The sequence below is a fragment of the Colias croceus genome, chromosome 9 (assembly GCF_905220415.1).
Source record: "Colias croceus chromosome 9, ilColCroc2.1".
Lineage (NCBI taxonomy): Eukaryota > Metazoa > Arthropoda > Insecta > Lepidoptera > Pieridae > Colias > Colias croceus.
The window spans coordinates 10,251,555-10,267,596 of NC_059545.1; the positions used below are offsets into that span (position 1 = coordinate 10,251,555).

Genomic DNA, 16,042 nt, shown 5'->3' on the forward strand with positions numbered 1-16,042 from the left:
TTTTATTAAACTGGAATGGACATAGGTATTATTTAGATCCTTTTCCAGATCCGAAGTGAAATAGAACTTTTAATACGGTCACAACTTTAGCGTGAATTAATAACGAATTTCATGCCACTCGTATTGAATTTTAAAAATGTGTGTAGCAGCAGTATGCAACTTCGTAAACTCCTATTTAACTTTATATAACATTTTTACCAAAATTAAATAGAGACAAACTCGCAAACTTGCTAGCACACACCAGCAACTCAATTCAAAACACTAATAATTAGACATCGGATTTTATGCACTAACAAAATGCCAAAATATGCATGCAAATATGCACTAAAAAAGGCCGAAATATGCACTAAAAACGACTGATATGCCTAAAATATGCACATATAAATCAAAAAAACCTTTATTATTTTTATATATTTAAATCAAAAATTGTACAAAAACATTGAAATTTTCTTGAAATTGAGTATAGTTTTTGTGCCAATATACAATTAAGCATTTTTACCAAATTTTTGAGCGCAAATTTGTGACGTTTGTCACCCGCGAGCCCAGTGTTGCCACCTTAACCCTTTCCGGGCTAAATCTAGCCCTTTTTTGGAATTCAACCCGTGTTTTACGTTTTTAGCCCCAAAAGGGTAATCTAGCCCTATTTTGAATGGCTCAAAATTTACTTAAAATGGAGCCCATTTTGTAATTTTTTGCCATTAATTTACCATGCCAAAATAGGGTTTGTTTACTCGCTGAGCGTTCTGATTGGCTAATAAAGGTTAGTCGACCAATCAAAACTCCCGCTACTTAAAGATTTATGCACGAAATATGCACGATTGGGGAAAAAGGCTAAAATATGCACTAACGCCGTAATTAGAGAGTTTTATGCATTTGCATATGCAAATATGCAAATGCATATAATCCGATGTCTACTAATAGATAATAATTAACGTCCCTAAAACTTCGCTTAAAACTCAAAACGTCGTTACAAAGATAGCGGTATTTAAATTTCGAACTACACTTCAGTGTTGCCAGACTATTTGGAGTGTTGCCAACGTTGAATAAATGAACACGGATGAAAAAAACATTTGTTGTTGAGCTATTGTCTGTGTTTTTTCCGGCCACGGTGACAAGTTTTTCTATTTCCATTAACTACAAAATAGATAGTTAGTGCTTTTTCAATAGTTTGAACGTCCGTTACATGATGTATGGGCGTTGAACAAAATAGTTTAAGGCTCCATATCATGTTTTTATTTATATTTATTTCATTTCTTTTTTTTGAAACATTTCAACAACCACATCATATCCTAATCTCCCTATCCTTAATGCTCAAAAATATGTAAAAGAATATCAAACTCACAATTTCACATCTCATTTCTATAAAATTCTCATTTGCGAGATTGTAAAGCTTTATCTCTCTAAAGGTTTCGCAACAATTGCTTTGTAAAAATTCACACGTTTCACTGCTTTTGACACTTTGACAGGTAACCGAGATTACCCTGACCTCTTTGATATGCATTTCAGCCGTCTTAGAACAAATCAAGGAAGAAATCTTTTTAAATTAGCTATTTATGGAAACACTAGCAGTGCTTTCCACTCGCAGTCTCACCCGCGTTATTATACGCGACTTTAGGCAATTCTTAAGATCTTTTACGGCGGTAAAAAGTAATATATGTCCTCTCTAGCTTCCTAATTATCTCGAGACATTAAAATGATATTTTACAATACGTCAGAATGACGATTCCTCCACATCACAAACAAATATAGTTACCTACCATTTTTAAAGACGCGGTAAGTGAGAGATGAACAAGGAAGACAATAACCCTTTAAATTCGAAATAATCTAGCATACAATTAATCTGAGAAAATAAAACTTACCTCTTTACACTTTTAATAAATAAAACAAATATTTTAGATATGTACCTACAGTACATGAATTATTATGCCTAAACTATTAGATTATTTTAACCACCAACTTTTTAACATTACTGTTGAATATCCTTGACCTGGTCCAAATAAACAGGATCCTCTATTTCCATTCGTTCCCAATTCAGTTTCTTTATATAAACTATCACATCTTTAATATCAACATCAAGCCTTACTATCTTCTCGTACATTTTTATATGAATGAATAACGACTGGAAACTATCCATGTATCTCTTCATTGTCGTGTATAAAACACGCTGTTCTTGCTTCAAATGTTGCAATATCGCAAAACAAAACCCTAACCTATATCGTGGAGTATGCCTATACTTCGTTTGTAGTAGCTGGACATATGGCAATTTATACCTCGTCTCATATATAAACTGCTCCATCAGACGTACTATTTTATTCTTCTGCCTTGCAAACTTCTTTGCCTCTGTTGGATCAAAGTATATTTCTCTACGATAATTCACATTTGCAGGTAAATCTCGGATCTCTTCAAACCTTCTCGTTTCCACTGCTATTTCATCTTTATCAAAGTCCAGCAGAGTTTTGTTTTTCTTTTCTAATATTAAAGTGACGTCCATTTTAAGTTTTCGCTTTTCGTATTCTTCTTTAGTTAAATAGTTTTCGTACTCATCCATCTCTGTAGTCGCGTTTCTCGGTTCCTGCGTTACTTTTTCTAGATGACCTTTATCGGATAATAATGATGGAGTGACAGTTGGACCCATTAAATCCGATTTCGCTGTAAAAACTCCATATAGATATTTCTTTATGTACTCTTCCGGTCTTATATCGAATATACTTGAACTTGTAATATGTAAGACTGAAATATATAATTATTTTTTTTAATTTAATTATAATACGATCATATTATAAGGTTACGAAAATAGTTCTTCAAACTTACTTATAACAAAGAAAATTAAGGGGCACATTTCACAAAACAGCGTTTCTTTAATCCCGCATAATCACACAGTAATTAAATGTTTAACGAGAAAATTTAGCAGTAAATTAAATTTTAATCCTATATAATGTAATTACATTTAGAGACGTTGATTTTATGGATGTTGGAACATTTATCGAGCAAGACCTTGAGGCGATAGGGAGACTGAAGTAAAATTACATCTTTTAAAAACACACATAACTAATATATTTTTATACACTAAAACTTAAAAAAAAAGGTTTTTTTACTTGAAATAGTATTTTTGAATATTGAATTGAATCAATCCATATTTATATTCCATTTCTTTATCCCGGATTAACCCGCACGCCATCGGAGCGATGTTATGGGCTAGAGCTTTATAAAAACACTAGCTGTTCCCCGCGGTTTCACCCGCATTACTCCGCTCCTGTTGGTCTTAGCGTGATGAAATATAGCCTATAGCCATCCTCAATAAATAGACTATCTAACACAGAAAGAATTTTTCAAATCGGGCCATTAGTTTCAGAGATCAGCGCGTTCAAACAAACAAACTCGTCAGCTTTATAATATTTATAAGTATAGATTAAATAAAGTACAATCAGTGACATTCTTAGTAAACCTTGAAGCCTTATTTTCAGTTGATGAATGGTATAAAAACTGCGAAATTCGCGCTTCGCTTGAATACAGCACGTTAGTCTTCCTTAATGAATAGACATTTTAGTCAGTGATAAATATACGCCTTAATGTCTTGAAGCATCGGGTTCACAAAATGAAAGAAGATTTTTGAAGCTGCGAATTAATTTTCGTAATTAAGAATTTTCCTTTATCTAATTATACGCGAACGTGATACGTTTAATAATAAAATGGTGAGAGGGATCGGCGTTTGAAAAATCTATATTTAATTTTATTAAACCGGCTCCGTCCCTCGTAAGTTATTTCATTTTTTATATGAAACCACTTAATTCTATCAAATGGGGTTATTTTTAACATAATTTAAACAAATTTACAACAAATAAAAGAAAGCAAACGGTTTTCTATTTACGATTTAATTATCCACCTTTTTTATAGACACTACATATTATAATAGCAATTTTCCATACATTAAGAAGGCTCCATCCATTACCAGGAAGTCTAATATTTCTTGCCAACGTCAGCTTGTAAGGAAAAATAATATAAATTACGCAGAGAAGGAAAATAATACATTTATTATTTCTAACTCGAATAAAATCTTGTAACATCTACAAGAAGTTAATCAATTTTGTTCCATGATTAAATTACAATAAAATAAATTAGAGAATTAAAAATGAAGAAAAGACAGAATTTCTCTCCCATTAAAAAATAGATTCTCTTAAGAGTTAACACTTGTAGAGAACATATGTATTTGAATCTATCAAATGAAAAATCAAATCAAATAGTTGTCCATAACATTTAACTTATATAAATTCGTTTCCTCAAATTGTATATTCAGGATTGGAAAGGATTAAATTCCGAAAACATTCCCTTATAAAATCATTTACCTTACAAATCTCTTGATACCTTAAATCCTTCAACTTTTCTGTCTCACGCCGAATTATTATGAAAACTTATTTCGTTTTGTGAAGTTCTCTGGTAAAAGCTTTTTATATTAGCATAAGAGAATTTCTACTAGAATAGTATTTTTTCGTCAAACATCTTTCATGATTAGCTTAGGATTTATACAAATTAATTTATTATTCAGATTTGTTATGCAAACGACTTTTGAACTTTATTAAGCTGTAATTACTTTTCATTATAATGTTTGTACTGTAGTTCTACTGATAAAAACTGTTTTACTGTTTTTTCATTACCACAACTACAAAATATTATTTATTTGATGTAGATAGGTACTGTATTCGTACTATGATATTATGGTTGATTTTAAAACACCTTCTATGTAACTCTAGGGTACAAATATGTTTAGATGACTTTTTAATTTTTATGGGTGTGTAGGTTGACTTGGAAATAATTTTAAATCAGTCTAATTAGTTGATGAAGTTTGGTAGTTAGTGTAGTCCCGTGTCCCCTTATGGGGTAATGGGCAAATAAGTTTCACTTCTGGCTAACAGGATCAGGATGCCGAAACTTTATTTACTAATATCCATCTTTTCTCTCCAAATTTATTGTATTTGTAAATAGTTTAAATTGTGAATTGAACTATCCCATATATTATGAACATATAATAAAAATACCTATTAATGCCTAAAATAATGTTAAAGCATGCCAAATTAATTCCAACTTCTATTGACAAGTAACTTGCTCAACAAACAGATAAAAATAAAAGGAACAAATCTTTCCGAGAAGATAAAATACTATACAATCGTAATCCGGCTAACAACGTTCAGCGTTGCGAAAATATAAAAAAAATTAAATATAAATAATATTAAAACTTCATAGTCCATTATGATTGAATATTTTCCCACTTTAAGACAAAGTTGAAGCGGAATGTGTTTAAAATAACTTTACCTCATCTATACATATAATAAATCTGTAGAAGGGTCAATTCTGTACATTAAAAATATTGAAAAAATAAATAGCAGGGGGTGTTCCTGGATCGATACCAAACCCAAATATTTGATTAAAAAATTTTTTGTCCGTCTGTCTGTCTGTCTGTCTGTCTGTATATGAAGGCATCACGTGAAAACTAACGGTTCGATTTCGATGAAACTTGGTATAATTATACCTTATTATCCTGGGCATAAAATAGGATACTTTTTATCCCGAAAAAATACGTAGAAAAAAAATTAATCTTAAATTTTCCGCGCGGACGGAGTCGCGGGTGGAAGCTAGTTTTTAATATAAGAGCTTAAACTGAAAGATAAATGTTTGTAGAGATTTCATAAAGATTTAGTTCTAAGCTCTTTAGCGAAGACGAAGATGTGATAGAAATATTAATATACTGGTTAATAATATTTAGAAACCGAATTTGTGTTGTAACATGCAGTATGTTTACATCAAAATAAGTGAAATGGATTTCGGTGATGATGACGTTGATTTATACCGAAGTATATAAAACCAGTAAAAATTCCAGTTAGGTACAAAATCCAATCAATGCATACAAATAAAATGTATTTGTAATGTCGAACTAACAGGTTTTTATTAAATGAAAAAAAAATTGTATAAATGAAAATGAAAGAAAATTTCGACTGTACCTCAGATAGACAAAATAATAAGTAGGTACCTAATTAGGCTTGGTGTAATTTTCCGAAACAAAAAAATACTATCAAAGGATCTCGGTTAGTTGACTCGCGAAATTCACATACCTAGTTCAAGCATTTTAAAGCGTACCTAATAAAATTTTAGGTACGCTTTAAAATTTGTATTTAACTTACGTAAATTACTGCCTTGATAAACAACTATTATCAAGTAACAATTAAACTTTCTATAAAGCAATTTACTACAAAGGGAATAAAACAACACAATATAATATAACCTCAAATAAATTCTGCACAATCAAGGATCATCCATCTTGATTCAATTTTTCCCATAGGGCATGACGTTATCGGGGCTAACCCACATCCTCGCGGAAATTGGTTCAGTGAGACAGTTTGAGGCCAGCCCAGACCTCAATGTACTTGATATTGAGGGCTATAGCGTTAATTAAGGTTGAACTGATTATGGGTATTCGAACCTTTTCTATTGTTGCGTACTTGGAGTGTGAAGCTGAGAGATATAATGCTTTTGATACTTGTAGATATAATGCCTTAATTCGTTAGTAAAATCATTTGTTCTACTAGTAATACTAGTTTTTATATAAGCACTAGCTTACCGCCCGCGGCTTCGCCCGCTTTCTCTAAAACGATTTGAGATTTAACGCGAGGTATTTCAACGCGAGGCAAGATTGGAGGTGAGGTGTGCGGGGCCGTTCGCGTGACACGCGCTCCTCGCGCTCCTCGCGTCGTTTGTTTTTCGTAACGTTAGCGCTATGCCACAGTGTAAAATACTTATATCAAAAGTAAATTGTGATCAATTTTTATTATGTAAGCAATGTAAAAGTGTTTGTGTCAGATTGTAAATATAATAGTAAATAAAGAAATCATTTACAACTTTATAAACTGAGATAAGTAGGTACTAGGAATTTATTAATTAGCACAACATAATTATGGAAGTACTTGGTGTAACTAATAAATATTACTTGCTGCTACCAGTAGAAGCTTAGAGTATTATATTAGAATAGTATAGAGCGCGTGTATTACAATATAACTACAATACTACAACAATCTACAAAAATGGTCTGATATTATTTCTTCGTAAAATTATAAAAAAAAAAGTTTTATTGAAAAATATAAATATCGCTAATTTCTGAACATTTTCACTCATAACATTTTTATTTATAGTTCTATGACAAAAAGTTACTGGACCAAAATTGTAGAAAATTTAATTTGCAACAAATAATGTTGACAATTTTTTTTTATCAGATTAATAGTTTAAGAGATATATCATAAAAACCATATTAAGCGCTATTTTTAAGATGGCGGCCGTGGGACAAGGGTGGCGACCCCACAAACTTGGTGATAGCTTCACACTAACCCCCCCTACACATCAAAAAAATAAAATGCGTCCTCCTAAAAAACGCAACCCCAAATGTAACTTTTCAATGAACTATAATAACAATGATTATGAACTAACTATTATCATCTATTATACAGTAAAAGTTCCTTATTCGCGCTTCCTTTATTCGCGTTTTCACTATTCGGGAATTAAAAAAATGCGACCCAATTTCTATATTCGCGACTAAAAATTTTTTTATTCGCGGATTTAATAAGTACATACATAATAATAAAATTATTCCAATAGGTATCTAACACAATATCCTTGTCAAATGGACTAATAAGAAAGTAAAATAGATCTTATTACAAGTTAGCCTAAAGTACATAATATTATGTTGTTAATTAATGATATCGCCGAGGCCTTTGACCCAAGCCGCCTTTGTCGCAAGCCGCCTTTGCCGCGATTGATGTTTTTGAGAATGTAAATAAACAGAATGGAAGCAACCTTATAACTCAATAAATAAAGTATATTTTTAAATGTAGTTCCGTTTATAGTAAAAGCCGCTTTGCGTGTTTTATAGGTTTCGTCTTTCACATTCGTTACAAAAATAATTGTGATCGAGTAACGTCTACTGCACTCTTCCTAGTTTATAAATTTATAATGTCAACTAAAAAAAATGAGACACGAAAAAAATCTCAATCGTCACCTAGGAACGTATAACGTAGAACCTATAATCCCATATAATAATTACCATTCCGTATTCACGGTTTCTGTATTCGAGGCATATATTTTATGGAACATATACCCCGCCAATAAGGAACTTTTACTGTAGTGATTAATAATTATTATTAGTCAATAATCATTATTATTTGACTATTATCAATTATTTTTTAACAAATAATCATTATTGTTTTTTTCCTTAAAATAAACAACTGTAATTAATAATTATACCCCAAAATTATGCAAATAATACACCAATTACGTAATAATAATCCATACTAATATTATAAATGCGAACGTAACTCTGTCTGTCTGTCTGTTACTCAATCACGCCTAAACTACTGAACCAATTTGCATGAAATTTGGTATAGAGATATTTTGATACCCGAGAAAAGGCATAGGCTACCTTTTATTGCGAAATATGTACCACGGGCGAAGCCGGGGCGGACCACTAGTATTATATATATAAAACAAATTATTATAAACTAAACTCTTATTTCACAGTAACGCAGCTTTTATCGTTTTGAAATAAAAGCATACGAGGTGAAACTTTATGACCAACTGATATTTTTATTCTGTGGCATCAAGTAACTACGTTTTTATCATATTACTCAATTTACATACTAGTTCTCTTTTCCTGTCCTTTTTTGTGATACTGACACTGCTTTCTTCCGAATTTTGTTTGTTTTGTTACCCATTTTCAATAATTTATCTTTACTCAAAACTTAAAATCGAGCGGAGATAATTTGACACAGGTCCTACGTTAGCAAGCGCCTGATCAGGACTGGCGGGGTAGCGGGCAGCGCGGTTTGTAAAGAAAACGCTGGGCAACGTTAAGTTCTGAGATATAATATGTATTTAATAATTACAGGGCTTCAGTAGAAAACCAAAATTTAGCACGTTTTCTGCAGTACATCAAAATACATATCCTTATATAAAAATTATTTCCAAAATCAGAAATTTCATTAATAAATAATTCGTTTTCGATCTTTATTTTAGCCTATTTTTATGATTTTATATGATCGAACAAAATACACGTGGTTGTGTAACAAATTAGCACACTTTTTAGGAAATATCTTGAAGTGTATTGATTATTTTTTCTAGAAGCGTCATATAATTGCAAATACATGAAAAATTTGATCTTGCAAACCAATTTTACTCCGCTTCGCTGAAAGGACTCCCCTTAAACTATCCTATCTCTCAAGTTGGATCGAACTGCACATGGTGTGCAAATTTTATTATAATCGGTTAAGCGGTTTAGGAGTCCATTGAGGACAAACATTGTGACACGAGATTTATATATATTACTAGTTTACCGCCCGCGGCTTCGCCCGCTTTCTCTAAAACGAATTGAGATTTAAACTATCCTATCTCTCAAGTTGGATCGAACTGCACATGGTGTGCGAATTTTATTATAATCGGTTTAGTGGTTAAGGAGTCCATTGAGGACAAACATTGTGACACGTGATTTATATATATTAAGAGATTACCGCCCGCGGCTTCGCCCGCTTTCTCTAAAACGATTTGAGATTTAAACTATCCTACCTCTCAAGTTGGATCGAACTGCACATGGTGTGCGAATTTTATTATAATCGGTTTAGTGGTTAAGGAGTCCATTGAGGACAAACATTGTGACACGAGATTTATATATATTAAGAGATAAGATAAGATATAGTACTTGTTTAGACTATTGTATCTACCATGTTGGATACAAAATACTATGGAAAATCTTCGTAGCATTTTTTGTGGTCGTTCGTTATGATATCGTAATTTTATTATGGTTATAGGTATCTGAATTGCCCCGAATCAGAATAATAGAAAACCAGACAGACAATATTAAATTAAAAACTGTTTATCAGCATTAAAACCTATAATTTTCTTTTTTTCTTTACAGTTCACCTGCAACTCGAAGATTCAGCTCTCCGAGATTACGTGCTACACTCGCTCATCGGCAGCTCCATCAGGGGCAACTTCACACCAACCAGTTTCACCGACAAGCCTTGTGACACTCCCCCCTACTTCATCCCGAAACGTTCGAGAAACATTCGCGAACATTCTAGAACTAAGTGGCCTAGTGACTATAGGACGAAAAGTGATTATTATTTTAAGCCGCGTTATAGAGCTGCAAGGTCTGTGCGGAGTAAGGGGAGGTTCCATAGATTTCTCTCAGCGGTTGTTGTCAGCGGTCCGTTGGAGAGGAGAAGCGCTGTAGCGCTGAGGTGGTCTGTGGACGCTGCGCGTTTAGATAAGGAGGCAACTAGTGTTGTTTTTAGGTGAGTTTCACGGATTTTTTAAATTAGTTTAGACTTTAGATTTAAGATTGATGTATCTTTTCACCAATATTATCTGGAAATGAAGAAATCTTTTGATTACTAATTCAAACTGCCGATAACTTTATGAACGAATCATAAATATCTATCAAAGCATCGGTTAACAATATCTATTGAATAAAAATTAGATTTCTAAAAGAAAAAATTCTCAATTTAGCTCTTCCGTCACTTAAAATCTCTTGGATCCTCTTCAGGATCCTGGATAATAATCCACATGCATTAAATCCAACCAGATTCTAAAATTACGTAATAATTCCCTCTAAAACGTGTTCGCGATGAATAATATCATCTGTGTCTAAATTAATCCCCTCGTTTCATCAAACGTGCAGGAACCGCTAATCGCGTCGTTTGGACGGATGTGGAAAGCCCGATGAAGACAAATGAACTGGTGACAACTGACAGTGTGCTTTTACCGTAAACGAACGTAGTTAGGTGACTCGTATAAAATTGTGGAGATAAAGGTACGGCACCTGAATAGGGAGTAAACGGTCAGGGTCAAGTGCTTTGATCCAATGCAAGCCTTGGTAAAAAGATGTAGGTATCTAAATTGAAACGTGTTGAATTTGACTTGAATTAATTGAAGACTTTGAAGTATTATTATCGGCTCCTTGATTATGCACGTAATGAAGTGGGTCTTATCCAGTAATAATCAACAAAATTGGATGGAAACACATATAGCCGATCATCTACCTGACCGCATCTTATTATATTTACTAGTATGTACTTTATTCAGCATACCTTTCTTCATTTAAAGAATAAATGAACACAGAATGCAAAAAACATGTTTAAACAATAAGTTAAATTCTAATGTTACGTGTAAAATAATTCAGGAGATAAATAGGCATGTGTTGTATTTGCAACGTATTTACGTAATTGTCATGTGTAATGAGGCCTATATAACACCAAAACATCGCGATAATTGTACCGAAATTTGTTTAATTCAATGTTCACGACAAAACACAGAGTTTGTTCATTTCTAAAGACATTCCGCAACACAATACAACAAGAACCGGTAGCTATAGGCACGACCTTACCTTAATTATCGCAGAACATTGAATAGAGACAGTATCACCTTCTCTATACATTTTTGTGATGCCCAAAATTCAATTTTCACAGCACAAATTCAACGATGAAAGGAGGTTCAGAATTAAAATCAACTGTTTTCATTAATCTTTGTATACACAACCGTATAATTGGATGATGTTTTTGTTTCGTTTCACTGTCAAGATTAAAATTGTGTTTGATAATTTCATCAATCTGTTCGCTGAAATATTGTGAGTTCGTATGTGGTTCGTAGATTCACGTATTTTGAAAGCCTGCCTTTATATTATACTAGCTTTCCACCCGCTTGCCGTTTGTTCAACACTGACATGTATAAATACGGTAAGAACCAAGTAAGAACACTGATGAATTATTATTAATTAAAAAATTAGTGTTAATTTTTCACAGATTTTATTTCAATCTTTAATTGGTTTATGGCGCACTAAATTATGCCTACAAACTAATTACTTAAAGTTCCCAAACTCAACGAACGTCCGTCATCCGAAAGTTGTGATACATTAGTAATTAACATTAGTAGCTATTCCATCGTCCGTTCATATCGTCCATCTTCCCTCAAAGTCTTTTATAACAGAGAATCTTTTGTTGCTGATAATGATAAGTAATTTACAACTTCCATCGACACACAAGATCAGGAATCAAGGCTTTAATTAACTATAATTCCTGAACAAAAACTAGTATTTAAGGTTAATTATCCCAGATTTCCAAAGTAATTTTTCAGGTATTTCTACGTCCCAATAATAGGAGGCATTTCTCAGGCTCGGAAAAACATAACATCTTCTTTACATTTTGCAGAAAGCGAAGCTTACACACTTTAATGCAATTTACAGCACTAAAACCGCATTCGATTTGCCTGCCCCACATTGTGGTACTCTCATCTAACAAACCGTTAACATACTGTAAATATTCCACAAACCACTTTAACGTCTGTCTATGAAGGTGCGGTAACTGCCCTAGTATCATGACCCAATTCTGCCTACCATCTGATTTTATCTCACACTAGCTGTGCCCCGCGGTTTTACCCGTATTGCTTCGCTCCTGTTGCTCTTAGCGTGATGATATACAGCTTATAGCCTTCCTCGACGAATGGGCTATCTAACACCGAAAGAATTTTTCAAATCGGACCAGTAGTTCCCGAGGTTAGCGCGTTCAAACAACCAAACAAACTCTTCAGCTTTATAATAATTTTAGTATAGATATCCTTACGCTATTCGCCAACTCAAAACTCAAACTCAAAACTCAAAAAAAAAAAAACTCAAAACTAGCTATAAAATAAACTAGCTCATACAGGCTGAAACTTATCCCGTCCGGTATCCGTAAACTTACAGTACATCGTCCTAGTTGGCAAGCATTGCCTGCAATCTACCTGCCAAATAAAGAAACGGTACCAGCAAGCCAAATGTGTGTTCCGGCTGCCAATAAACCAGTTGCAACGGGAACTGTGATAACTTCCTTTTATTTATTGCCTTTCATGTTCGCTTTGGATTTTTAGATAATTTTAAGTTATTGTAAATGTAAGCGCGGCATTGCAACTGATTGCAATACAAATATCTTCTATAGTCATTCAATGAAATCCATAATCCCATTTCTTATTCTATAAGCCTACTCTCGGCTGCTTAGAGCCGTCATTGATTTTTCACGTACCAACACTCAAAATAAAAGCGTTAACGTAATATACAACTAGTGGCATTCTTTCGTAACTTACAGATAGGTCGATATGATTACACTATTCCTTAGCACCGTTTCAGTGCAAAAATACCAAATTCGGTTGTAGGAAATGTTGCGTTTGACAAAGCACAGATGATGTTCGACACATATAATATATGTAATTATAAAGATCGTTTAACACAGATGCAGAAGCACCTATCAGGAAGACACTTTTATCATTGAACCATAAAATAAAAAAATAAATAAATCCGTCACAAAGTTAATGTCTGTAAACAAGCATTGATACAATTTTCTTAAATCACCCTAAATTTTTATAAAATCAAAGCCTACAATTTACTTAAATTGTACATTTGATAACATAACTTAGAACCTTGCTGCACCGTGACAAGGCTGAAAATGGATTGAGTCGTCAAATAAGTTAATTCTTCAACCTGATTGACCCTGATCCGTCCGATTTGGAGTGATGGATGATTTCGACCTTCGCATTCCATCAAATGGATTAAGAGAATGTCACTTTAGAGTATTTCTGTACTCGCCCTGTATTCTGTGTTAAGCTTATTCGTGAATGATTAATGCGAGCTTTGTATAATGAGGAAAAGCGATGTACTGTTAACTATTTTGTTGGATTAAGGATGTAGTAGTAGTACTGCTACTAGTAGTAGTAGCGGACATAATGCGACCTACACTTATTTTTGCCTCTACCTCTCTCAGTAAAATATTTTTTGACGTATTTTTCTGGTGTATATATAAAATACTAGCTTTCCACCCGCAGCTTCGCCCGCGCAGGCAAAGAAAAACCCGCATAGTTCCCGTTCCCGTGGGATTTCCGGGATAAAACCTATCCCCGAGAAAGGTCTCGGGTATCAAAATATCTCTATTCCAAATTTCATGCAAATTGGTTCAGTAGTTAAGGCGTGATTGAGTAACAGACAGACAGACAGAGTTACTTTCGCATTTATAATAATATTATAAATGCGAAAGTAACTCTGTCTGTCTGTACATATTATGTACTAAGTTTATTTGTAAATTTGTGATTTGTGATCGTAACCTTATATAGGTTGATGGGATAAAACAGATATGTATATTGTATATACCACATTTCATATATGTTTCATTAATAGATTCTAGAGTCATGTGTTAAACTTTCTACAAATAAGAGAACATGGTCTAGAATATTTTATCTTATTAATAGCTATGGGTGATAATATCACCCATAGCTATTATAATATTATAAGATATATTATATCCCAGCACTAAGGAAGATTCCTGAAGCAATTTAATTCTTTAAGTTTTGGAATTCATTCCTTCGCAAATTTAACGGCCCCGTGACAGTACGCGGGTAAAATACAAATACCCATAATAATATTTACCTACATACGCCCCCAAGAATTATTAGAATGACATTAGAAATATAATCAAAGTAGTTATTATAAGATTAGGGGAGAAATTACTTTGTTGGATAAAAATGTTTTTAGTATTCCTGAACGACTTTTTTATCTAATTTTAAAATATAGACCAATTCGTCTAGGTCACACTACCTGTACGTTGATCGTTCCATCGTTTAAAATGATATAACATTGAATATCATTTAGAGACATGAATTTCCAGTTATTTATATCAAACTAGCTTACCGCCCGCGGCTTTGCCCGCTTTCTCTAAAACGATTTGAGATTTAAACTATCCTATCTCTCAAGTAGGATCGAACTGCACATGGTGTGCGAATTTTATTATAATCGGTTAAGTGGTTTAGGAGTCCATTGAGGACAAACATTGTGACACGAGATTTATATATATTAAGAATATAAAAAATAATGGTAAAAATCTTACTCTACTTACAATAATATAATATGTAGATTGTAGATATGAAAGAAAACATTTTCACATAACTACGTCATAAATGAAATGATTATTTCTTCAGATATCACACAGGCCATTACAATTTCTTGTTTTTTTACACACAATAAAGCACATTTTGGTTTGACAAACAACATGATTCTGTATCATCATATTACTAACTTCTTCAAAGCATTATAGACTGTACTACAATACCAATAAGGTCTATTCTCGAACAATACACGTAAATACATTACTCGATTTTTGCGTTTGTAGTACCTTCAATCATAATTTATATTCGGGAACATGTCTGTGGTTTGTATTTTTTTTACAACATAATATTTTAGATGGCAATTTTTTCCCATTTTATACGAAAAAGTGTTGCTTAAACATATTCTGTGAATAATATTATTATCCTATATGCTTAAGATTGATCATAAGTCCGAATGGTGATTGCCCTAGCAACATTGATTTATGTTGAACACTAAAACGAGTTATTCCTGGGTTTAGTTTCTAATAGAAATGAACATCTAATATATCTAATATCTAATATTCTAATATATATTATATAGGCGAAAGTTTGTATGGATGTATGGATTTTTGTTACTCTTTCACGTAAAAACTACTGAACCGATTACAATGAAATTTAGCACACATATAGACTTAACTTGGATTAACACATAGGATAGTTTTTATCCCGGAAATCCCACGGGAACGGGAACTATGCGGGTTTTCCTTTGCAAACGCGGGCGAAGCCGCGGGCGGAAATCTAGTAGGTAGATAATAATATGATTTAATGTGAAATGATCAGAAAACGGCATATTACCTTTGAACAAAAAAGTTTTGTGAGGTGTCAAGGGACACCCGGATGGAACGAAGTTACTAAAAACTGACTTTCTTTCAATCGCAAAAAGTAGAGATGCAACGAATAGTTGTTTAACCGGATACCGGATACCGGATGTTCGGCCTGACCACCAGCCGAATGTTCGGTATCCGGCCGCCGAATATTCGGCCGACGGCATTTTGAGTTTCGTAGGTGCGTATCGCGCACCGGCACGCCGCCTGTGCAGTGCAGGTTTTGACTTGTTTCGTAGTGAACG

The 16,042-nt window shown here is 33.2% G+C and overlaps 1 protein-coding gene across 1 annotated transcript in view; it reads left to right on the forward strand.

Moving 5' to 3' along the window:
- LOC123694586 overlaps window positions 1-16,042 on the forward strand; it is a 185,414-nt gene that overhangs the window by 99,203 nt on the left and 70,169 nt on the right. The window contains exon 3 of the mRNA XM_045640053.1: window positions 9,947-10,325. Coding sequence (XP_045496009.1) covers window positions 9,947-10,325 — 379 coding nt within the window. The remainder of the gene's footprint in view (window positions 1-9,946; window positions 10,326-16,042) is intronic.